Raw genomic sequence first — 25,899 nt, forward strand, 5'->3', positions numbered from 1 at the left:
CTGCAGCCAGTGCATGCGAACACATCACATGCGCACAAATTTCAAACCCATCAACGGATAAGATGTTTGTGTGCGCATGCGCTGGCCGTAGTAGTCAGTGTATGTAGCTCTCTCAAGGTCCTCTCGACCGAGTCACATTCAGTCATCAATTCGAAAAGAAAGGGACTATTGGCAGAACCAAACGTTGTTCAAAGCCTGTTTTCAATACTTCAACTTAATTGGTGTAAGTCTTCAAATCGAAGAAATTTTTGGATTTTAAGTTGACATTTACCCGCGATACTAATTCTGTCATGATCCTGAATGCTACAATGCGAAGCCCCATTACGCTATGCGTATGGGGCTGCTGGTCACAGTTAGCTATGCGCACAATGGGCTGCACGCTGCTGGTTGCAGTCAGTGGTTTCGTACAATATTTATCAACGCTGTACGGCGACGGCTCTGGTACGAAACCATTATTGCATGATTACTAAGACATGAGAGCACTTTGGGGCGAGTAATTCTCACAGACAACGTACTTTAACGTGAAACACAAACCAAGACAAGGAAATTCAGGGAAACTTTTGAGGTACCAAAACTTTTTATTATCTTTAAAAGCTCTTCTTCATTTGCACAGTTACTGCAGTTTGGATCTACTCATAACTCTGGTCTGAAACAGGGTGCTACAGACTCAACGTAATACATGCACATGTACAGTGTATGCTTGCCCAGAGTTAATACAACTTTTCACCCGTTGAAGATGGGCTGATTTTGCTACAACATGCATTTCCCATCGACACCTGCCCGAGTATACTAGGGACTCGTCCTCAACAGGCTATTTAAGGTACGGTATGTAACAAAAACTCACAGACAAGCTCGTAAGAAGAATGAGTATTTGCCAGTTAACGGCATAGGACACCTGCTCAAGTGCCCATTCAAGTGGGAAAACTCTAAATAATTTTTGAAATAACTTACTGTAAAAGTGTACAAACACATGAAGCGCACCTCAGATCTGCATCTACATTGTAGGCCTTGAATGTTGCCTTGGTGCAATAGTTGATGATAGATGTACAAAGTACTGGTATTATCAGTAAGCCCCACGGGGTAAAAATACAGGCAGGAGAAAAATGTGTATCTGGTACTGTAATTGACATCACAGCAGAAAGTGGCAGATTTTCTCATTACCACCACTATTATTGTCCGCCTTTACCTGCAAAACTAACATCAATAAACATTAATTCTAATGCTACGTATGTAATTCAACAATCTCACATACATGTACAGCTGTAGATTGCAATTTTCTGTATAAAGCATGCAAGGGTTCATGAGCAGTTCAGAAGACAACTACAGTTTGTACATGTATCACAAATTCTGCTGAGCTTTGATTGCCTCTTGTGATCAGTGCATCAAACAATCATGAAAAGTAATGGCAAACACAGGGACAAGCATTTGCTCCATACATGTACAATTGTACTTCCCCAGAAACAAGCCACAAGCACCTTCTGTCAATGGACATTCCGTGCGCGAGGGACAGCAAGCCAAGAACCCATGCACAAAAGAGGTCCCACTTCACTTTTCAGATACAATGTAGAGAGCAGGGTGGAAAAACGTGGTGAAGAGATTGCCCGAGCACACACACACACACAGGGATCAGAACTGACCCTTCGTGATTCAGCCCACCATGTGTACAAGTGGGTGCACCATACCTGACTTAAAACATGCGTTGATTTGATAGTTCTGATAAACGCTAGCTAGCATCTAGGCTAGTCATTAATATACATGTACAATGTATGTCGTACAGATACTGATGAAAGATGGCTTTCACATAATATTGATACCGTAGGTTCATTTTCCTTCACTCTACAAATGTAGATTGTACAGTATGTAAACCCAAGCATGATCCAATGTTTACTGACATACACAATGTACTGGATACACAGAGTGTACCCCCCCCCCCCCAAAAAAAAAAAAAAAAAAAATCACACAAATTTGTATTATATATATGCACAGTGTACAATACTTCACTTTGAACAAGATTACACACTACAGCAAACATCATACTGCACATGTCACAAGTGCCTAGAAGCTAGTAAACAAGTTCAAATCCAATTACTCAAACTGTTTTCTCTTTGGCGGACGCTTCACAGTTCATGAAGATCAAATTCTAATCAAGTGTAGTCTACTTGCAATTCCCATGAAAAAAAAAAAAAAAAAAAAAAAATCCCTCAGCAAAATGATACTAATCTTGCTGTACAAATATACTATCAGTATACGACATTCACAATCTTTTTAAGACTCCAAGCCTGTGACAGTCGCACACTGACCACTCTATCTAAAATATGATTGGCATGTACGTACAACTGTACAATGTACAATGTATGTCGTATAAATGTAACTGTGTACATTGTATCTCCACAGATGAGTAAAGATTATCAATTGCTGCACATCCTACAACTACAACTGGGAAGCCAACTGGACTAACATCAACAGGGTTGGGAATATGATAGAGGGCAAACAATAAGGCACACTTGTGTACTATAAAGATGAAGACAAAAACCATGCACTTGCTGTACAGGGGGATTTCTTTGTTGGCAAAAGGGCAATATGAAAACACGGTGCATTACATTTACAATTGTAGGTCACTCGACAACAGAGAAAATCAGGGCAGGGGCTCTTGGATGCTCATGTGATATCAGCTAAACAATCTCACTCTACGGCAAAATAGCAAAGCCTTGAAAGCACAAGAAATCAATGTGTGACTGACAAGGAGAATATGATGCAAACCTCACTTGCATTATACATGTATGCAAAAGGCTCATTCTAACAGCAAATTTATACTGTACTTTTGTACAATGTAGAGTGACAGTTGAACATTGACATGTGTGCAAATTCTATTCATGCTCGGAATGAAAGCTGCCGTGTTACTGCTTTTGAGATATTTCATAAATTTTTGCCACCATTATCTTCTTTGTCGTTATGTCATGGGTTTTCTAAAATGCCCGTTTTTTCAATGGCAGTGTGAATGGTCCCAAAGTGGAAGTAGTACACGTATACAGTAAGTCTGGGGAGCAAATTGAGCAAATTGAATGCATGCACGGAAGGGCTGGCATTTTCACCATCCTCTGTGCACTCACTGTACGGCCAGCTGACAATTCCTGTGTAAATTTCCAAATCAGCTCATCATGCAATATCCTGCAGACATGTCATTTCCTACTCATTTTGACATTAAGCTCTCGGACAGCAGATGACACAGTTAGAAACTACTTGGTGCTCTTTATCTACAATTGTGCATGAGACATTAGGCCCATCAGTACATGACACTCATGTCAACAGTCACACAAAACATCTGCTGATTATAAATTCAACATCCTTGGAGTGTCAAAAATACATTGTATCAATTGCAACACCTTATTGCATGGATTTTTACTTGTTCAAAAAATTACACAGAATATATACTGTTAAACCAGAAATTTTTGCAAGCATTTTTATTTAGCGAACACGAAAACCAAAATTCGCAAAATTAAAATGCATGAGAAAGTTCTTGTGTACATGTACAAATGTACATGTTTATGCACTGAGTGCCAGTGGCAATTCGCGAATATTTCATGCCACGAAAAAAGCCGTCAGAATCCGTGAAAATTACATGCCATGAAAAAGGCCGTTGGGTCCAATTTGTGGAAATTCCATGCTGTGAATATTTCTGGTTTTACAGTACAAAGTGTATACCAACAAGTAACCTGACAATATTTGTGTATGACGTATTATCCGGCCCACTACTTGGAATACTGTAGGCTCTCTCACTCACTGGAGACAAAAATGATGATTCCTCTTTAAAGATTACCATGGCATAATAAAAGCACACAATCTAGCCTGCAATCTAGCACACTATGACACAATGAGAAAGACGGCAACAAAGTAAACAGACTTGATACCTGTGAGTCAGGATGCTATTTTGACTCATCACCTCAGAAATGGTATGGGGATTTTCAGCAGCAACTAGCATTCTATTTGTATCGTCAACGTCTGTGGTGATATTATCTCGTCAAATAGACCATTTATATACACAGTTACATTTAAAGTTACTTGTGTATCACTACCAAAGTCTACTGAGTTAATCAGCAGAAGGCATCCTCATTGGCCCCAGCATGAGCATACAATGAGTTCATCAGTTAAAGAACATCAGTAGCATACCAATAGCTAAAACAAACAGAAAGACTTTTAAAGGGACTGTACAGTACTGGTTGAGGTGGGGATTCATGTTTTGAAAATTCCTACGGTAAGTGAGATAATGAGAAACCTCTTATGAAATATGAAAGAGCATGTAATTTTAAGAAGGATTCAACGTTTATTTGATGAAAATTGGTTTTCAAATGGCCGAGATATCAAAAAAAGTGATAATAATAAAAGGCGACAGGCCACGCCTTTTATTAGGATCTCTTTGTTTCACCTTGTTTTTGGACATCTCAGCCATTTCAAAACCGATTTTCATTAAATAAACTTTTGATACCCCTTAGAATTGCATGCTCTTTGACATCTCATAGAGTGGTCTCTGAATATCTCGCAAAACGTTAAAAGCTAAATCCTCACCTCGACCAGAACTGTACACACCCTTTAATACTTCAAATGGAAAACTGCACTGTTGTTCTTCAAGTGTGCAGGCTATGTCATTCAATTCACAGGGTCTAGGTCAATCAACACCTGTATCCAATATTATGCAAATAATGCACAGGTGAGAGTACGTTAGCGGAGATGTAGCGTGCACTCAAGGGTACATGTATAATGGTGAAACAAGCAAGAGGCGCAGCCAAGTGCATCTACATGTATTGCATGACATTGTGAATACCCAAGAGTGAGCTGCATCTCCAATGTCACAAACCTAAACCTGTGCATCATTTGTTTTATAAAATGGGTCAAATATGGTGAATATCAGTCAGCTACTTGCAGTTAACTTGCTCAGAAGCCAATATGTCCAAAGATGTTCGTACCAAACACTCACGGACTGCACAAACTAGAAGTTGTTTACAGATACATGTACTGTACATGTATCAGACATTGAGAGCGCGCCTTGCACTATAATATGCGCTTGTAACAGACAGAGTGCGCTCTGCAAGTATGCGTAGTGACATCCATGAGCATACTCTTTCAGTAAAACGCCATAGGATAACACGGCGTGCTGTTACACTTTTCGTTGAACACTTTTAGCATGCCTGTGCATGTTGGTCAGAAAATAAATGGCACACACATACAAACTGTACATGTACATTACTACTACACATTTATGATTTTTCTTGATTTAACAGATATATCTTCTGCACATGTAGTATTTAGATTTCTCAAAGCTCCGTCTTGTTCTGTTTGTTTTTTTATCCAGGCCAGCTGTTGGCTGTGGTGCAAAGCAGGATAGCATGTTTAAAATGTTATCGTGATGCTTTTGACAGAAACAGACCGTGCAAGCATTAATTAATGAGTGATTAATGTCCATGTGTTGCAGGTCCATATTTAAACTATTTAATTCAGTTCTTGGGAATTGGTATCACAACTTGGAAAAATGGGGTGTCTACCAACTCACTTCCTATCCATTCAAACTATACACAGAAAACACATACATACATGTACATGTATAGCAATGAATGTAAATAGACATTCCATCCTGCCCACCCGTCAGCATAGATCTACCACACACACTGTGTACTCAACATGTACAGTGGACAGATTCACCTGCTGAATGTTATCCCAGTTCATTTGTCTATGGCAGCTGTGATGACTGATGTATATTGATAACATTACGTACAATGTATTGCTTGGTCAGGCGAGATGAGCCACAGATAAGCTTCGTGAACATTCTCTTGTGGAACATAATCTTGTGGAAATAAGTACTGGATCTGAATAAATATTAAATGTTGTCTATTCTCAACTGACTGCACTGGAGTGCTCCACAAGGAATGAGGACAGTGTACTGGTATTGTATCCAAATGTACTGTTTATCAAACTTTTAACAAGCTATGATCTGCCCAAATACATGCATGTGATCTAACTACAAAAATTCCCAATGTTCTACATGTATACCACAAAATACAGCTGTACTTGAATTTACAACATTGTGGTTTAGGACATTAAACATGTCACATTTTACATTGTAAGTCCAATCAAGGGGGTGGCAATATGCCAATTATACATGTACGTACTTGAAGGTCTGCAAGTTTCTACTGTACTTTATAATGTACATGTACAGTATAACTTCAAAAAGTCAAAGAAATATTGACTGAATCCCATTTTCAAGTTTGTGAATGTAAACAGTACAGGGCACGACATTTAGCAGTCGCCCAGGACCACCAAAAATAGGTGTTGAGCCACTAGTTTTAATGAACAGTAGGTAAAAGCGTGTATGGTTTGGTGGCCCTACATGCATGCTACATTGTAGCTAGATGCCGATACAGTTTCCTGCCTGTTTGTTCATTTGTATTCCATCAGTACAAATTAACCTCAGTTGCAATGAGGAGCAATCATACAAATGCTACACCGTGTAATTTTGAACTCCTTTCAATATAAAGGCGTCTTTAGAATAACTGAAATATTTATGAAACAATTCATCACTGACGTTCGTAGTGCAATATTTAGCCAAAAATCTTCCTTCCCAACTGATTTAAATTACCGTAAAGTCCCGTGTGTAAGACGCACCTTTTTTTCGTCGAAAAACATTAAAAATCGGGGGTGCGTTTTATACACAGGTACAGTCGAATCACGGAAAAAAATCTGTCACGTACACCCAATTTTATAAGGTTAACTTGGGGCCATGTATGCCCATCGACGTTCGGAGGGTAAGCAATCACTAAAACTTACGGATATAATATGAGCGATCTTCCAATCTGGACACACACAACAGCTGTAAATACGGGATAAACTTACATCGGGCTTGTGTACCATAGTTACGATGACCGATGTATCAATCTAGCCATAGACAACATGCAGCTGTAGTACGTGATGTGATGTAAACCTACCGGGTACCGATGTACATTTTGTATATCAGTCTACCAAGCTACCAACAGCCAACCTAGTAGCTGAAATACGCGATGTACAGGTATCATTACTAAATTACCGATACCGTAAAACTTATCGATGTACTACAGTGTAATATCCCTAACCCTAACCTTAAAGTCCTCGGAGAAAATACGATTGGACCAATTGTTGCAGGAGCAAATGTCATGTCACCAAATTATCTATACTATTCATAGTGTCTCAAAGACACAATCTTTTTTTTTTTGTGAAGGCATCAATAAAACCACAGCAAAAGATTTGTGAGAAAAATTGGCAAAGCATTACACAAACACAATTTATACACAGATTAAGTGTCAATAAATCTTTAATGTGATAACCAACACAGATAGCAAACATGCAGAAGCAAAGGCGAGCATGAAATGTGTGTGCATGATGACTCTTTGATTAACAGTGAAATCCTCTTCTTTTGGTGACACCAACAGACTATTAAAAATGTGATTTTGCTTTCATTAAGTATTCAAATAAACCTGAAACCAATGTTCCAGAAACAGGTACAGCTCTTCATAATCAGGACTTTCAAGTACACGCTTGTACACTGTACGTTGTACATCCACAGATTCAGGTTTGATAGTGCACAGTACTTTCATTTACATACTGTACAGTACTAGTGTATACCGTGTCTGATCTGTACAGTGTAGTACATGTACATAATGTACATGTCTACTGTACAATGTAGCTCTCATTTGGCAATTCCTTGCAATGAAGGCTGATAAAATGATGTTTGTTTTTTTAATGCCTTTGTATCACAGATAACTACAACATCAAAGGTTTTCTGTATCGTCTTCTGCTCTTTTCAGTCAATTGTGTCGTTCAATTCACACATGTACACATACAAGTTGTACACGTACACTGTACTTTACAGTTTTGCACACTACCGTACATATACTGTATGTACAAACTGATTTTGGTCACATTACAATGTAGGTGCTGGAATGAACAGACACGTATTGCCATTAGAGCACTTGTACGATAACCTTGGTGTCAAATCGAAAAAATGTCTGTGACGTCCTCTTTCACAAAAATGGTCTGTACAGAAGAATAACAGCTTTTACAGTAACCCTTTGGTGATACAGCTATAGAGCTGAAACTTGAAGTGGAAGGTGGCTCTATTTCATGAACTATAATTCAAACCTCCTTTTTTTTTGGGGGGGGGGGGGGAAGGAGGGGGAGGCAGCTTCCCACTATCATTAGATGAAGCCAATACAAAATTTGGGTTATACCAAGGAGGTTCGAGAAATGGAGTCACAACAGCTTATTCGCTTTGATCCCATGCTCGAAGCCGCCACTCAAAAAATATTTGAAGTATGTGTCAAACTGGAGCTGTCTCGCAGATAGGAAGACATCATGACTCGTCACTCTCAATGGAAGATATGTCTTTATGATGGTAATTACTTTTCGCTATCCCTACTTACAAACGATGGGCGGTAGACAATGGTAAAGGCACGGGGATGCGCGAATAGATATTGCTCAAATATTGCTGAAATAGATATCAAAATGACTCGAATGTACATGTCTGTATGCGTATCTGACATACACTGTATTAATTTATAAAGAACTATACTTGAAGATGATACCATATTAGTTTCATTTGGCGGAAATAAGGAGAAAAGTGATAAAATCGGCTTTCCATGAGGGTAAAATTTCAAACACTTTCACAAAATACAGCTCAGATTTACACTTTTGCACATATTTTTGAACGGAAATGACTTTCTTTTATATGCTTTATCATTAGGTGAAATTTCATTGCATTTGATATAAATGAGCAGCATATACCCGATATTATGTAATAGCGTTAAAAATGAATCTTCAGATTGCTCAGAAAGATGGCGGCTTCAAGCATCGAACATCAAAGGCACAAATGTACCTCTGGAATTCTTTTGTCCATCCATAGAAAACTGACTGCTGATTGAATAATCATAGTCAGTTGTAACTCCATCTCTCGAACCTCCTTGATCATACAGTGTATGAGTATCCCCTTTATAAGCCTTCATACTTTAAAGATGTACTACAGGTGTACTTTGGGATTGAGTCTACTTTTTCAAACAACTACCAACACATTTTGGTCTAGTGAAGTTCTTTAAAAAATTTAATGGCAACAACAATATATGAAACATCTTTCCTATTTCTTCAGGGAGAGGTGGTTGGTCCTAATAAAAAGGAATAGAAAAGAAGGTAAGTTAAAAAATGCCAATAAACAGAAAATGAAATGAAAGAACACACAATGTACATTTAAGATTCCTGGAAGTTGTGCTTTAACATCAAACAAACAAACAAACTAAAAACACAGTCAAAGTGTAGCATTTGTGGACTCTGGGTCAGACATGCCCAAATACATCATACATGTAAGATAAAGTCAGAGCAAACTCCATTGACAGAGTTCAGGCGATCATGATTTTACGGGAGAGCAAATTAATGGAAACAGTGCTACATGTATTTACCTGCAATTTGGTGGTGGATCTAGTGTGATTTCAGCCAATTCCTTCTGGATTCTGTCCAATGAAAACATATGTGAAATGCACCATTACTCATTTGAGTAGAACAAACAATGGAAAGTAACTAAAGTATTTTGCCTTGTTTGGGGATATCGAGTCTACATGTGGCAAATCATGTTTCTCTGTGGTAAAAAAAAAAAAAAAAAAATTAAGACAATGCATGATACCAAAGAAGAGTGAGTTCCAGTCTGACTGCCCATTCAATTACATTGCTGCCTGAAACCAGCTACTGCTGCTAGCTTAGGACAATGCATAAATTCATAATGCAGTCTGAATGTTATAAACTCATGAACTAAAAAATACTTTTTTCTGCCTAGTGGAGGAGGGAATCTCCAAAGAAATGGTACTGTGCACTATAGATCACTGAAAGGAACCCAAATGTATCAAAACATTTGTGATTATTTCGCTACTTTAGGCGAAATAACAGTTTTTAGCTTATATGCAAATTAGGTAGCTTGCTGGTAAGTGGAGCGCTGAAGTGGACTTTACATACACATCATGTCAATGGCCGTTTTCTGATTAATGCCATTGATCGCATGGCGCTACGGCACGGTACACACACTGAAATCCGCCCGATTGTTCACGGCATGCCGATTGTAAATACCCCTCTAGATTTAGAGTCCGATTTAGAGTCACAATTGAAAAGGAAACGGGTTGGAATATCGGCATACCTTTTGGCGCTGGAGCTAAGGGGACTCTTGGATCCCCATTTTCCCATGGAATGGGAAGGTTTTCCTTCTCTATTCCCTCGTTCTTGGGAGGAATTTCCGCCTCTTCGTCCACCACCACCTCCACCAGCCGAGGTCGGACGGCTACTTCCAGAGCTTGAAGCAGCAGAAGTCGCGGGAGTGGATCCCTGAGATTGGCCCTCCGAAGCTCTGCTATTGTTCGGCATTTTTGCCTTTTAACATCAGCCAACGATTCTGTAAACAGAAAAAAAATGATATCATTAGAAACCAAAGATAGAAAATTACAAAATCTGCGCCTCGCGAGTTAGTTCCCGAGGCGATACAAAAAAGAATATGATCATCAAATTTTACATCTCGATGGAATTGGGCACATCACAAACGATGTTCAAACTGCAAATTCTACACGGATTTATTTACTCAGCGTCAATATCCTAGTCATCTTACCTACTCTCTAAAGGCGGTAATCAACCTGCAACAAAACAAATGGGAAGTCAAACATGGGTCGTTTCATTAAAATTTTTATTTGAACACAATGAAATCGAGTTGAAAAAACACGTCTGGTCATATCCTCCCCAGCGCACACAAAAAGCGATTCGTTGAGCCGCTCACACACACACACACACACACACACATACACACACACACACGACACAAATGTCGTGACGAAACGAACAAAGATTTGGGTCGATTCTTGATAAATCTGCCAATACTCAATCCAATGAGGCTCATGCATGGTGTAAATAATATACAGAAGTCAAGTACCTGATCGTAGACTAATTGCTGGTGAAATATTCCACAAATATTCCGAAATTGATAAACCTATTCAGAGCAGAAAATTCAGAGCTGAGAGGGGATCCCCACACGCAGAGCGATATGCCAGTTGGTCGCTGCCACTGCTGCTGTGTATAAATGCGTGTACACATATACACACACAGCGCACATCCGGCGAACACCGAGCCATTATTTCCTCCGAGCACACCCCTCCGCGTAATGGCTTACTAATGTCGTGTGAAAATCGTCACTTTCTCGTATCTATCTTGATATCGCAATGACAATCATTAAAGCACAAAAATTTATATTCCCTCTGTTCAAACAGTCATTATATAATTTTTGTGAACTAATAATTGTCGCCAGCAACATTTTCTACGCATCTCGGTATACGTGTCTTAGCAGCAACGTGAGAAGCGGATCGTCTTTCTACGGAATACGATATGACGGCTCTTTTCCTCGAAACCTATTTTCATGCTCTCTTTTTCGATATTTGGTGTAGAACAAGGACGAATAAAGTACCAGTACACATGTAGGGCCTACTAGGCCCCACCAGGCAATGCATGATTGCCACTTTAAATATCCTTTTTCGAATAATGTTTGATGATCCCCAATAAAAACCTGTCAATATGAACATTTCATAACAATACTTCAGTAAATATTGCAAATACGTAATATAATTTGTATTGTGTTGTGAAAGGACTGGCCTCGACTAGCCTGTTTGCTATTGCTGTTTTTACTTTTTACCAACTGTAATGTTCATTAACTTTTTGACTATTCAATATTTGTTATCGATGTTATTGTTTGGTAAATACATTTCATTTAATTAATTAATTCATTCATTCATTCATTCATTCACTTGCTAGATCAATACCTGGTACATTAAGTTGTATTCGATGTATACGCTATGAGACCACTGTGATTTGTAACTACAATTACTCTGGCATAACAGTTGAAGCCCTACAGAGTCGTATCAGCGAACTCTAGTCGAAATTTGATCAGTTGCCTGAAGAAGAGGACTGTAAATTTGATTCTTTTAAAATCAAAATAATGTCACTCACGTCGCCTGCCTATCAGCTAGCATCGTTCTGTAATTGTTGTATCAAAACTCATGCTTTATAGAGCTCCTAAGTAGAACCTAAATCGCACAAAGTTATCAATTACTTTTGACGCCACCAGTTGGCTAAGCGTTGAAGCATTTACAGCCAGCGCATCAGTATCATAATCATGATGTCTGGAGTCCAGAGCAGAATTGTCCTACATGAAATCATTCATTCGAACCTGTAATTGGTTTTCAGATGTCGGTGTGGTCATACGTTTAATTGTCGACCTGCGATATCATTGTGGTCAGCTTGACTCATGTACAAAAGTGTACTAGCGGTTTCACATTCACATATACGTTATACATGTACTTTCACTTGAAATTAATCTTGATCAGCTGAAGCCTCAACAAAAACACCTATACCATATCAGTCTAAAAAAAAAAATAGAAACTGTAATTACCGTGCAGAAGATTATATTTTAAAACTGCTTTTCATATCCCATAGATGTTGTTAAATGATGATAACTACTAGATGTATTTCAATAAAACACCTGTTACATGTATATCTTTCATACTAAAATCAAAGACTCAGAATGTTCGGCATAGTGATGATTATTTTGGATCAAAAATCTATACTCTAGTGATTGGTCGAAAGAGCTTCACGTGATTTTAAGTATTTTCAGCTATGTGGGAATGTTGGCAATGTTTGACACTCCATGAAGTACTATTTGCAAAATGACGACACTTCTATGACGACATTTTGCAAATAGTATAGGCCTACTACTAGTATTTGCAAAATGATGTCACAAAACAATTCTGAAATTGTGTTCAGCTTTGTACTGTCACTCTGTGAAATATAACATTATTAACGAAACAATTGTGACGTCACAAACGATTGTGACATCGCACACTGCGCTGTACCGTCACTCTGTGAAATAAACAATTGTGACGCCACAAAGCAATTTGACTTTGCGCACTGCTCGTATCGTCACTCTGTGAAATGTATAAATTTTTAACAAAACAATTGTGACGTCATAAAGCAATTCCGACATTGCTCATTGCTTCGAACTGTCACACCTGTGAAACATAAGATTTTTTTTTAAACAAAACAATTGCAACATCACAAAACAGTTCTGACATCGTGCGCTGATTTCTTTGGGTCAGTGTAGGGTCCCTTCACAACATCACATCCACAACACGAGGTCTCGCCTCGCATTTTCTCCCCATTTTCCCCTTCTTTTATTTGAATTTTTGAACAAAAATATAAAACAAAACATACTTTACCTGATTTCGTGTTTCTTGTTAAAGCTATAGACCACGGTGTCTTTAAAAGAGCTATTCACTTCGGGGCTGCGCCCCTCAGTGAATAGTTCTGGGAGTCACCTCTGCCCATACTCCAGGCAAAGTCTATTTGTATGCTATACTTATAACTCTAGCCAACTGAAATAACCCTCCTCTAGACATGGAAATTCACTGATCTAACTTTCCAGGCCTGACTTTGTGTTTACAGTAAACAATTTCCATACTTGGGGAAAATTAAACATGACTGCAGTAATGGGCTCGATAACTACAGGCCCTGTTTGTTCGATCTCTCCTTTTTTTTCCGGGTTCCTATTTCAAAGTCTAGATAAGAGACTAGCTCCATAATCGATCTTTATGGAAAAACAAGTGATGGTAGACGCTATTCGAGTGACTGGTTTTGTGCGTAACGTCGCATTGTTTGCTAACTGGAGGCTGAAATGATTGCTTAAAAGCGTCTGTGCCATGAATGATCCCTATTCACACTCGCAAAGCTATTATTGTACGGGCGTATTACGGCAGGTGGAAACAAAGGAGGAGGAGGAGGAGGGGAAGGGGGATCAGGAATAACCTTGTACCCACTCGCACCTGTAGTACAGCCAGTGTAATTATGAAGAGTGATTTTAGAAAGGAAAATCTCCTTTACAAGCAAGTCATCGTAGCAAGAGTGTCACTGGGGTCATACGATACAATCCAAAGTAACGTTCCTCTCTTTCGGTTTCGACTGTCTTTCCACAGGGCCTTGTTTTTTCCTCGGAAGCGCTTCCAAATATACTCGCGTGGTTATATCATCATTTCATTGATAGGGATGTTAATGATTGATGAGTGATTGATACATGTACATGTTTCATCCCATCTAGAGGCGAAAGGGATAATTTTCAAGGCTTTAAGATTCGATGGCCTGTGTAAACGCATAGCGTCCATGTGTTGACTGTCAGCTGTCATGTTTATAATGCATGCACGTTGTGAGGAAACACAAACTGCAGTGCTTCATATATATTCAGAAACACTTCGTCAGGAATGTTGAAGGAGAACGTCCGCTCTTGTACTTTTGCGCTGACTCGAATTGATAGGGAAACGTGAAGCAAAAAAGAAAAAAAAAGAGTGATGAAATAACCAACGACGGAAAATAAGAGCGTCGAATGGGACTCGTTCCATGTCTCATGTCTTTAGGAAACTGTAGTACATTTAGGTACAAACTATAACAGTATACTATGTAGAAGTATGATGAGGTGTGATATCGTACAGGCCTGTAGCTAGGGTTTTCCCATTGACTGACACACAAGGCATGGGATGGAATCATCTTCTCTTCCGAGCCAAATCGCACCTCCTATAGGGTCTCAATCGAAGCAGCAACCCCCCCCCCCCCCATCCTAGGCCGCAATAGATACAATGTGTACGAAGTTTATATTCTAACGCTGGCATTTCCATATTTACGCTGGAAAATTTGAAAGGTTGAAAGCAGTGGTCGTTTACAAGAAGTCAGAAGCTTTTTCTGTCCATCCTTTTCCCTAAGAATAGTTCAGAGTAAATGCATGAGGTGTTTTTGTACGCACAATGTTTAGGGCTAGTTTATATCTTTAGAGTTGATTTATGCACTGAGGGAATGTTTCTCATGTTATACAAAATTGTACATCCTGCCTGTATATGACTGGAGAAAATGATAACATTATTGTAGTTGTGGTACTGTTTAAGACACTTCCTAACCTGCATAATGTACAGGTCGCACTTTCTTCCGTATGTATACAATAATCTGTAATGTATACAATAAGTCTGTATACATGCATGTGTCTTTAGTTTCCCCAAGAGGTGTGTGCCGCTACTGGTCATACAGTTAGTGTCAACTAAGGAAGTTAATATTAGTGAGTATTATAGATGGGCATGAATGAAACCACCTAATTATATTCTCCGAAGAGATGCAATGATACATTTGATTGATAAGTATCGATCGCTCTAATGTGCGTGTCTATACCCAGCCAAACTCACTGAATTCTGCGGATGTATTATCTGTATAAATGATATTCAGTGGCGGATCCGGGAGGGGGGGCGGCCGGCGACGCCCGCCTCTCCTCATTCACATTTTCGTTAAACAAAAAGAAATAAAACAAAAGTGGGGGTTGCGTGCGCCCCTCCCCCTTTAATTTTGTAAAGGCGCCCTCCCCTTTACGGAATTCTTGGATCCGCCCCTGATTACATGTCAAAATAGGCCCGACATCCACTTCCAGATACGACCTTACGCGGTTACTTTCAAATCAATGTCACTAAAAGTCAACCTATAGCGCATCATTTGGAATGGACTTTCCTTTTTTGAAAAGACACTAAATTCATGAAAAAGATCTGCGTATTATACTATTACTATCGCACTATAAAATGCATGCCAAACAGTAGGCATGCAATATGCATGGTGGAACGCCACTTGCATCGTTTTGTTTTGAATTGTGGGTGATCGGTTTAATTGTTTTTGTTTTTCTTTCTTTGATGATACGGATTGTTAGTATTTGCTTGTTATTGTTTGGCTTGTTGATACATTTCATTCACTGATCTGTTAACTTTTCATTAATATTTCTGTCATCTCTCAATCAAATTAAGCTATTTAATTTATCATTTATTATTTTCAGCCGGTCAATCAACTTTATTCCGATGCATTCATCATGTTCATCTTTTATCTAAATTCTCGTCTTTATACATATACCACCGACTAGCATCAATAATTCGCCCATTCATTCATTTATGAAGTCATCTTGTGTCACGCCGGAGCTCAACGTTATAATGCGGGTAATTCGGGAGTGCAATGATGGCGATGGAAAGAATATAGAACTTCATTTCATGATTGCAAGTTGAATTTGGAAAATCAGACTGGCAAGCATGTTTCAAGGCTCTATACATTCTTTAAATGTCAGTATGAATACCACCTCACAAATGTAATAAAAAAGGGGAAAAAGTGGGTGTATGTGTGACAATGACGGATATATCACGATTCAATATATGAATATGTTCAGTGTATATTCAGTTTCACTCAAATCTGTGATGTTGATAATATCATAGTTCGCGACTCTGATACCCTTCCTTCCCTGTTTGCCTGAGGGGAAATGTGTTGAACTGACACGTTCTCTGCATGTGAGGATGGGAAGAAAAGGCTCAACGAGATGATGAAAGAGGGATAAGAACAAGAAGGAGGAGGAGACGGAAGAGAATAAAGACACGAATTAAGAACAACGCGAGGAGGAGGGAAGAATAAGGGGATGAGCTATAGTGGAAGAAGGAGGAGAATGGTTGAAAAGGAGAAGGAGGATGCGGGAGAATTAAGGAGGGGAAGACATGAGTAGAGGAAGAAGTTGGAGAAGAATTAAGGAGAACGAGGAAATGAAGATTTACAGGAGGAAGGGGAAATGATAAAGATGGGAGAAGATTATATAAAGAAGAGAGATTATGAGGAGGAGAAGTAAGAGAAGAAGTAGGAGATGAGGAAACGAAGATTTTCAGGAGGAGGAGGAGGAGGAGGAGGAGGGGAGAAGAAGGGCGGATCCCGAGGGGAGAAGAATTAAGCGGTGCATGAAGGGAGAGAAGAAGATATAGAGAAGAGATATTTATCATTTTGAGGAGGAGAGGAAGAAATAAGAGAGGAAGTAGAAGAATAAGGGAACGAAAATTTTCAGGAGGATGGAGAAGAAGGGGTCCTTAGGGGGAGAAGAATTGAGGGGTGCATGGAGGTGGAGGAGAAAGCTATAAAGGAGAGAGATGAGGAGGAAAAGAAACAAGTAAGAGAAGAAGCAAGAGAACGAAAAAAAAACAAAGATTTTCAGGAGGAGGGGAAATGATAAAGATGGGAGAAGATTATATAAAGAAGAGAGATTATGAGGAGGAGAGGTAAGAGGTAAGAGAGAAGTAGGAGATGAGGAAATGAAGATTTTCAGGAGGAGGAGAAGGGGGAGAAGAAGGGGTCTCGAGGGGGATGATAAGGGGTGCATGAAGGGGAGAAGAAACTATAAGGGAGAGAGACCATGATAAGGCGGAGAGGAAGAAGTATAAAGATGAGAAGTTAGTATAGGGAGGAGAATGAGGAAATGCAGATTTTTAGGGGGATGGGAGCAGAAGGGATCCCGCGGGGTGCATGGATGAAGGTGGAGAAGAAGATATAAAGAAGAGAGACTTATATGAGGAGGAGAAAAAAGAAGTAAGAGAGGAAGTAGAAGGATGAAGAAACGAAGACTCTCAGGAGAAGGAGGGGGAAGAAGGGGTCCTGAGGGGGAGACGAATTGAGGGTGCATGGAGGTGGAGGAGAAGCTATAAGGGAGAGAGTACTTGAGAAGGAGAGGAAGAAGTTATGAGACAAGAAGTATACTCTAGGAGAATGTGGAAACATAGATTTTCAGGGGGGGGGGGGGTGAGAGAAGAAGGGGTCCAGAGAGAAGGTGCATGGAGCTGGAGAAGAAGCTATAAAGAAGAGAAATGAGGAGGAAAAAAAAAACAAATAAGAGAAGAAGCAGGAGAATGAGGAAGCGAGATTTTCAGAAGGAGGAGGAGATGGGTAGGATGATGAAATGAGAAAAAGAAGAAGAAAAAAAAAGGTAAGTGACCTCCGCAGTGACCCATGTAAGGAGACGAATAGGAGAATGAGGAAACAAGAAGAATAGGGGAATTTTTTTTATAGGGATGAGAAGGACGAGAAGAAGTTAAAGCAAGACTATAATCACATCATCCCGAATCAAGAATATAACCACATCATCCCGAATAGCGATTAGACCCATGCAACTGTCGGATGGAAATTGATATCCTATATAATAACGGAGTCACCAAATAGTTGCATGGCGTATAGCTGTCGGCTGACATCATGCGCACTGGATGTTGCCGATTCGGCGAGGTGTTCGAATGTGTCATAATAGAGAAGGTGCGCTACTCACGAAGGCCGAATCATGCATATCGCTTGGCCTGTTCGTCAGAGCTCCCAAAGCGAACCCTGCAGACTATCAAATACCCCACCCCTATCCCTACCCCTAAATAGTGATTGTATACCCTTTTCGTCATTACGCCGTGGTCTACACATTGAGACCGCAAATTCTTTTCAATCCGCACACTAAACTGACAGCTGAGGAAAACAATATCCTTACCAATATCTATGCAGTGTAAAAAAACGTCCCTTCAACAAAACGATCGATTTGCGGTGACAATGAGTTGAATAGGCCTAAAATTCGCATTTTAAATGCTCGTGGGCAATTGGTTTCTGCATGAAAATAAGAAGTCATGTATATTATATGGACTGTATAAGATGCAACTGAACGCGGTTCTGGGTGCTGGATCGGTAAATTGCAAATCGTTTTGACGGTGTTTGATACTGAATCAACCGATTATCAATCATCCGTATAGAAGCACGATCTCGCGGCCAACAGACTCGACCATCTTCCTGCTGTAGTTTTCTTTAATAGGCCTATACCAGTCGTTGTTACGCCTCCTAATTGTTGATACTAAACTTATCTCACCTTATTAGACCATCACGCTCAAAATGCTATGAAGACTGGAATGAACGATTTTCATCAGTTTCTGTTAGTAACGAGGGAACGTAAAGTACGTTTCTTCGTTCTTGTTGTTTTTTGAGGGGTCATCAGACTCTGTAAAAAAGGGGGAAAAAAGGTCCCATCCTTCCCCCTATAAACACAAGAACACTTGAGTTTGATAAATATTATTAATTTATGTGTTCTTTCAAGCCTCTAATGAAACAAATGCTCTTCCACTTGGGACATCGAAAATCAAGAAGCGTTCGGATGTTCTGATTGGTTGTAGACTTACCTGTGTTTTGTTTCTTTTGTTGTTGTTAATGTCTTAGGTGTTTTTTTTTTCCTCGTTCAATAATTACAAGTACATGAAGCTTTTTTTTTCTGCTCTCAGATCGAGAACTCCCTGGATTCAAGTAGCATAATAGCTGTTATATAGTATCCCTCGCCCTCCCCCCCCCCAGCTCTCTCCCCTCTAATCTCCCCCTCCTCCCCTCCCCCTCCCCCCTCTGTATCTTCCTTTCTCTCCAATTCTGCTTCTTCACTTTAAAAACTTTGAGAATCATCGTCAACCAACATTATAAAGTTGTTTCTTTCCACGATTGCGTCCAAAGGGGGAGGCATTGTTCTCGTTATCTCTCGTTTCGGGTCTATAGGGCAATTACCCCCTGAGCGATTGCCCCTTCCCCTTCCCCTGGCCCTAATCCTAACTCAAATTCCTGACCCTAAGCCTAACCCTAATCTTTACTCTAACCTTACCACTAACCAGTATATAGCCGGGGGGGGGGGGGGTGTGTGTGTGTGTGTAATTGCCCTCTGGGGGTAATTGCCAGATACGCTCGTTCTATTCAGGGAGGTGTTTATGGGATGGAGAATCATAAAGAATTAAACCCGGTCTGGTACCTAGACTAGGGTCTCTTTCTTGCTCTCTTCGTATACAGACTGTGTGTGTCGATATCTTTTACGTGTAGACAGGCAATGTATAGAAAGTAGCTCCGTGGTATGTTATGACCGTCAGATGTATCGTAGGATAGGACGCCGGGAGTTCATTGAGGTCAAGCCGAGTTCATATACGGGCGCAACACAACTAATGCCCAATTAAACCTCGTTTTATTGATATATCGCCAGCCGCGAAAATCAGCGTCTGTTTACCGTGGTCCGTAGAGAAATGTCGTCATCTTCGGTGTCTGACGTCATAAGCATCTTACCTGTCGTGACTTCGGACCTGTGTAACGTCCTCGTCCGGCGAGGACATGTTTAATCACCACAGCGTCATCCTTGATAACATTAGCCATCGCAAGCGTGACGATATACTAGACGAGGATGGCGTTTTGTCCACAGACAAAGTTTCACAGACGGAGATATAACAACAATAAAGCATTTTGAAGAGCTATTTCGTGAATTGCCCCTCACACCTCCAGAGTTCGCCCATCACAGGAAAGCAATAAATGGTGATAAGATCCACATATAGCTTTTGCACACCATTATATCTTTATCGAAACCGATCGTTTTACTCAGTATACCATTTGCCTGGCTTTTGAGTCTATTTCTTCTATATACATCAGTACATCGAGAGATTTGACTCAATCAGTCAGAAATCAGTAAGGACAAAGTTCAAGGTCACTGTAGAACTAGAATTCATCACAGCAGAGGCAGGTCTATGGAATGACTCGATAACTATACAGGGCCTATCAATGTTTGTTTTCCATGTTTACAAAGCTAACAAATTTCATTGAAGTTCAATCGCTGGATGACTATTTGGTATATAATAGCATGGTGTAATTCAGATTACCGGTGAACAAACCATTTCCTGTCTATGGTATGTAAGACACATAATAATTTATGCTTCAGTTGTTCCTGTTATTTTCCTCCTTTTTGATTTTTCCTTCTCCTCCTCCGTCTTATGATAAATTCTCATATTGGATTAATTCAATTCGTCTTGATATCAACAAGTATATTCTTCTAAACGATCTGAAATAGATACAAGCGACTTGAATGTTAACGCAGTGTACAGCCAGTGATGTTTTCGAGATGATGGGCAGTTTTAAGGTTGAAGTACTTGATTTATTTTCTTATCTTATGTAATACACAAACATAAAACGCATCCATACTGCGGTATTATAACGCATGCCGTTATGGCGGTCGGTTTAAACTCTTCACCGGGGAATAGGACATCCCTCTGGAAAAAAAAAAAGTATAGGGGAGGGGACAAAAATAGCCTTAGCTTATGATATTAGTTTACTATAGCGATATTTCAGCAGGAAATATATACTTGTCATTTAATGCCCTGTCATAATACACTCGCATATAACTATTGATGACGATATTGAAGATGAGCTTTCGAAAAGGAAGCTGTCGCCTTGCAGATTTAATGTTGTTTTAATAGCAAGACAAACGGTCAAACAAACCTGAAATCTCTGGCATGGCGGTTATTCACCAGGAAGATCGTGGCTGAATAGTCACTGAAAGGTTTCATATCACTTTCACATTCTCCTAAAAAGAAAACCGGTGTGATTTCAGTCCTCTTGTTTCTCGGTGAAATTTTGTCTGTATTTCACACAGTGCTCTTCGTTAGGTTTCAAGCTGTAAAACTCTCAAAAGGAAATTCACAGTGCAATCCCGCAACGTGCTCAATTAAGTTGGCATTAAATAAAGTAAAACTATGTAAACAAAGAGAACATGGTATATAGAGGTTTCATGGAAGTGGACCTAGATTAGAAACTTGTTTCCAAGTGTCAGTTTTCACAGTGTCAGCTTTTGATATTAAATGGCTTTAGACGGCGATATCATCGTGTCCTCGCAAGTGTCCTATTCACTTACGCACAAGTATTACTAAATTTCCCGTTTTGACCTGAAAGTACAAAGAAAGAAATTACAGATCTTTGCATTATTATTATTTTCCTTTTTTTTGGGGGGGGGGTCTTTTTTATGCGTTGTAGTAATGTATATAGCAATGGCATCTTCTGGCGAGGAAAAACTTGTCATGCGTCAGTTGCTAAATCATAAACCGTATAATTTTCATGATAAAGTTGCGAATAAACCTACGGGAATTGCTATAATGAATATCATCGTCATATCACCTAATTTGCCTATCATTGTGATTGTACCGATATCATTGTTACGCAGTGAAATCATGTGGAATTTTAAAATTCGATACAAATTCCATATCTCAGTCCGATTTTGATGAAACTCTATCAGTCTGTTCGTCGTTGTTTTTCTCTGCTTTGAGCGTGGTGATCCTACTTGATATATTTTTTTTCTGTGCTTTTGGATACGTAGTGCTCAATCTGTCAATTAGTGATAGCATCATTACATTCATTTATGTCCATCACTATTTGATGTTCGTTTGCTGGTTTGTTTGCTTGCTTGTTTTGTTTTGTTTTTTGTTGAAAGTAAGTGTTTGAGTATACCATTTTTCGCAGGCTTCCACTCAGTCATGACACTTATTAAAACGGTTCACAGAAAGTCGACCTGTTGTTTCTTTCTTTTACTTTTACACAACAAAATCTCATGAGCGAACACAGTTCTTTAGTTTTTTCTCAATTGAGGAAATATGATTGAGTTTCTGCAAGGACAGGTTAAACATAATGACACCCGCAGAAAGCCACAAACGCTTTGCAGATGGGGTTCACTTGATTTAGCAAAATGCAAAGTATAAGCATGGATTCGCATTTTGTATTCCATTGCTTCATACCATACTGACCAATTATCGTAAACAGAAGCAGTCCACACTCGCGAATGGCTCTATTGTATAGGCCCTGTAGATTTTTGGCGCGACAGGGGAGAATATTTTAAAAGTTCCAATGTCACGCTCTGAAACAAAGCAAACAAAAACCAGCAGGCAAAACTTTAATAGGTCGCTGCACTGTGGACACACACTGCACCGATCCTCAGACTACTGTCCTTGACATTCGGGTAGTTTCTTGCTAATGTGACTTCCCATTCATTTCAAGAGTGAACGCATGGCTGCATGCTGTTAACAAAAAAGCGGCTCAGCATTTGTATGGCGTACAATAATGTTTGTCTTTTCTTTCCCACACCTGCGTGCCAAGGCATTGTGAACCCAATACATGACTGTACCTCACCGCCACGAGAAGTCACGCTTGTCCGTCAACTTTACAGTCGTGTCGCTTAAAGTTCCTCGAATCAACAAAGCGAGGATCATAACTGACCAACGCACCCCTCCCCAAACTCATTGGGTCTTGTGTTTAATACTCGACCAAAAAATAACATATTTCTACATTCATATCATCTCAATTGAGGGACATTTTAAAACACGCATAATAGTGATGGACAAGATTACAACTTGAATATGAAGATGTGGTCCCTGTAATATGGAAGGATCTATGAGAAGTTTAGAAATTATAGGGCCTACTGGTAAACAGAGGCGGCTGATTGTGTCTTGTTTTTGCTTTTTGTGGGATATGGGGAGCGCTGCTGCTTGGAGGGAGGTCAAATTGTGATTTTTTTTTTTTTCATTTTATTTTCAAGAACCATAAGGGGACATGGGCGGGGCTGCAGCCCCATGTACAACGCATGAAGTGATGAATGGGAAAAGAAACAGTTGATATTCTCTGTGCCTCAGCAAGGCAAGGGCCACAGAATTCTTTTCGGTGTGGGTGGGCAACTGGGGGCGGGGAGGTATTAAAGATAATATATAGGGCTTGTGCTTGGGTCAAGAGCCGTTGTCATCCCCACATTATCACTGTTATTATTATTAGTAGAAGTATTATTATTATTATTATCATTATTGTCATCATCATTACCATTTTCTGCAACAACCATAGAAAAAGATTTTTGTTTGTCAGATGTTCTCTATAGTGTATTATACATACTGTAAAACATGATATATTCGCGGCATGAATTTTTCGCGAATTGGAACCGACAGCCTTTTTCGTGGCATGAAATTTTCGCGAGGTGCCACTGGCGTTCAATGCATATAGTGTAAACAAGGACTTTCGCGTGCATTTTAATTTCGTGAATCTTGGCGCTCGCGAAATTAAAGTGCACGCGAAAATTCCTCATTTTACAGTACGCTGTTCTTTGAACAAGTGTTATTTATGTATATCTCTTGTATGTAATGCTGGTGGAAGGCACATTTCCACATCTGTATTCAGTTCAGTTCAGTTCAATTCAATTATTGCTATTCTTATTATTTCTTATTTCTATTGTTATCACGATCATTCTCTTGGATTCTTTATAGATTTGTCTGCTGTGGAAGCAACTGTTTTGTGCAATTTGCAATAGACCCATAAAATCTCTCATTTTAGGTTGATTTCAGAATATTACAAGCACAAAAAGTGGAATACAAAATGCTCATCGCTTGATACAAATCTTATAAATCTGTCATAACGCTACCATCATGATAAAGGACAAGTACTGATTTCATATACAGGGCACTCCCGTTATAATGAATAAGGTTATAACAAAATTCCGGTTATAATGGAATAGAAATCCAGGTCGCAAAATTATTGGCTCTCTGTTTTTTATTGTTCATTCGTCTGTTTATAACAAAATTTCGATATAACAAAAGAAACCTGCTGATCCGGGGGACTTTGTTTTAATGGGATTCCACTGTATATTGGGAACATCACACAAAACTCACAAAGATACTTTCACACAAGTTTTGAAATGGAAGAGTTTGATCGCAAAAATGGATAAAGTGCCGTTTTGAAACAATTTTACGAAAATCCATCATCAGACAGAGCAATATAAATCCTTTCCAGTGGTCCTTCACTTGTGACATAACAAGATATATTCATTGAGATATCAGTAAAGATATTCCATATCATATTCTTATTATTTTCTTTGTTTTTAGCAGCTTTAATCAATCTCACATTAACAAGAATGGAGTTAACTCGTTTTGACATCAAACACAATTGTTGAGGGACTCATGAGTGATATGATTTCATGTAACAACACTTAACAATATTAAATGGGAAGAAGGAAAAGTAGAAATTACGCGGTGCATAATATATGTCCCCGCCGGAAGTAGCATTTAGTAGCAAAATGTACAATATAGGTAAAAAGATCAAGGTCAAAGGAGTCAAAGGTCAAAATTCTATGTAGAAGTTTTGAAGCCCTCACCTAGTGCCATCACATAAAGCAAACGGAATCGAAATCGGGTTAGAAATGGCGAAGGAGTAGCATTTTGTAGCCAATGTACAATATAGGTCAAAAATCAAGGTCAAAGGTCAAAGAAGTCAAAGGTCAAAATTCTGTGTAGAAGTTTTGAAGCCCTCACCTAGTGCCATCATATAAAGCAAACGGAATCAAAATCGGGTTAGAAATGGCGAAGGAGTAGCATTTGATAGCAAAATGTACAATACAGGTCAAAAATCAAGGTCAGAGGTCAAAGAAGTCCAAGGTCAAAATTTTGTGTAGAAGTTTTGAAGCCCTCACCTAGTGCCATCACTTAAAGCAAACGGAATTGAAATCGGGTTACAAATGGCGAAGGAGTAGCATTTTGTAGCAAAATGTACAATATAGGTAAAAAATCAAGGTCAAAGATCAAAGAAGTCAAAGGTCAAAATTCTGTGTAGAAGTTTTGAAGCCCTCACCTAGTGCCATCACGTAAAGCAAACTGAATCAAAATCGGGTTAGAAATGGCGAAGGAGTAGCATTTTGTAGGCAATGTACAATATAGGTCAAAAATCAAGGTCAAAGGTCAAAGAAGTCAAAGGTCAAAATTCTGTGTAGAAGTTTTGAAGCCCTCACCTAGTGCCATCATATAAAGCAAACGGAATCAAAATCGGGTTAGAAATGGCGAAGGAGTAGCATTTTGAAGCAAAATGTACAATATAGGTCAAAGGTCAAGGTCAAAGGTCACAACTGAAATTCTGTGTAGAAGTTTCAAAGCTCCCATGTAGTGCTATCATATAAAGCAAACAGAATCAAAATCGGGTTAGAATTGGCGAAGGAGTAGCATTTTGAACATTTTGATCACACACGGACGCACAGACGGATGCACAGACGGACAGACAGACGGACACACGGACACACACACGTATGGAGCCCGTTTCATAGTCCCCTGCTTGAACTCGTTCGGCGGGGACAAAAATAAAGGGGTATTGTAATCTTGGTGGCAA

General features: G+C 39.4%; 1 protein-coding gene across 1 annotated transcript in view; it reads right to left on the minus strand.

Annotated features, from left to right (window-relative positions):
* Positions 1-11,096, minus strand: part of LOC139723073 (ubiquitin-conjugating enzyme E2 E1-like) — a 74,737-nt gene extending 63,641 nt beyond the window's left edge. Inside the window, exons 1-3 of the mRNA XM_071634345.1 lie at positions 10,976-11,096; positions 10,196-10,447; positions 9,471-9,521 (exon numbers count right to left, since the gene is read on the minus strand). Of these exons, the coding sequence (XP_071490446.1) occupies positions 9,471-9,521; positions 10,196-10,419 (275 nt within the window). The 5' untranslated portion in view covers positions 10,420-10,447; positions 10,976-11,096. The remainder of the gene's footprint in view (positions 1-9,470; positions 9,522-10,195; positions 10,448-10,975) is intronic.
* Positions 11,097-25,899: the final 14,803 nt, after the last annotated feature.

Source organism: Diadema antillarum, unplaced genomic scaffold (genome assembly GCF_040938485.1).
Source record: "Diadema antillarum isolate AM-2024a unplaced genomic scaffold, OU_Dant_1.0 scf00000180, whole genome shotgun sequence".
Lineage (NCBI taxonomy): Eukaryota > Metazoa > Echinodermata > Echinoidea > Diadematoida > Diadematidae > Diadema > Diadema antillarum.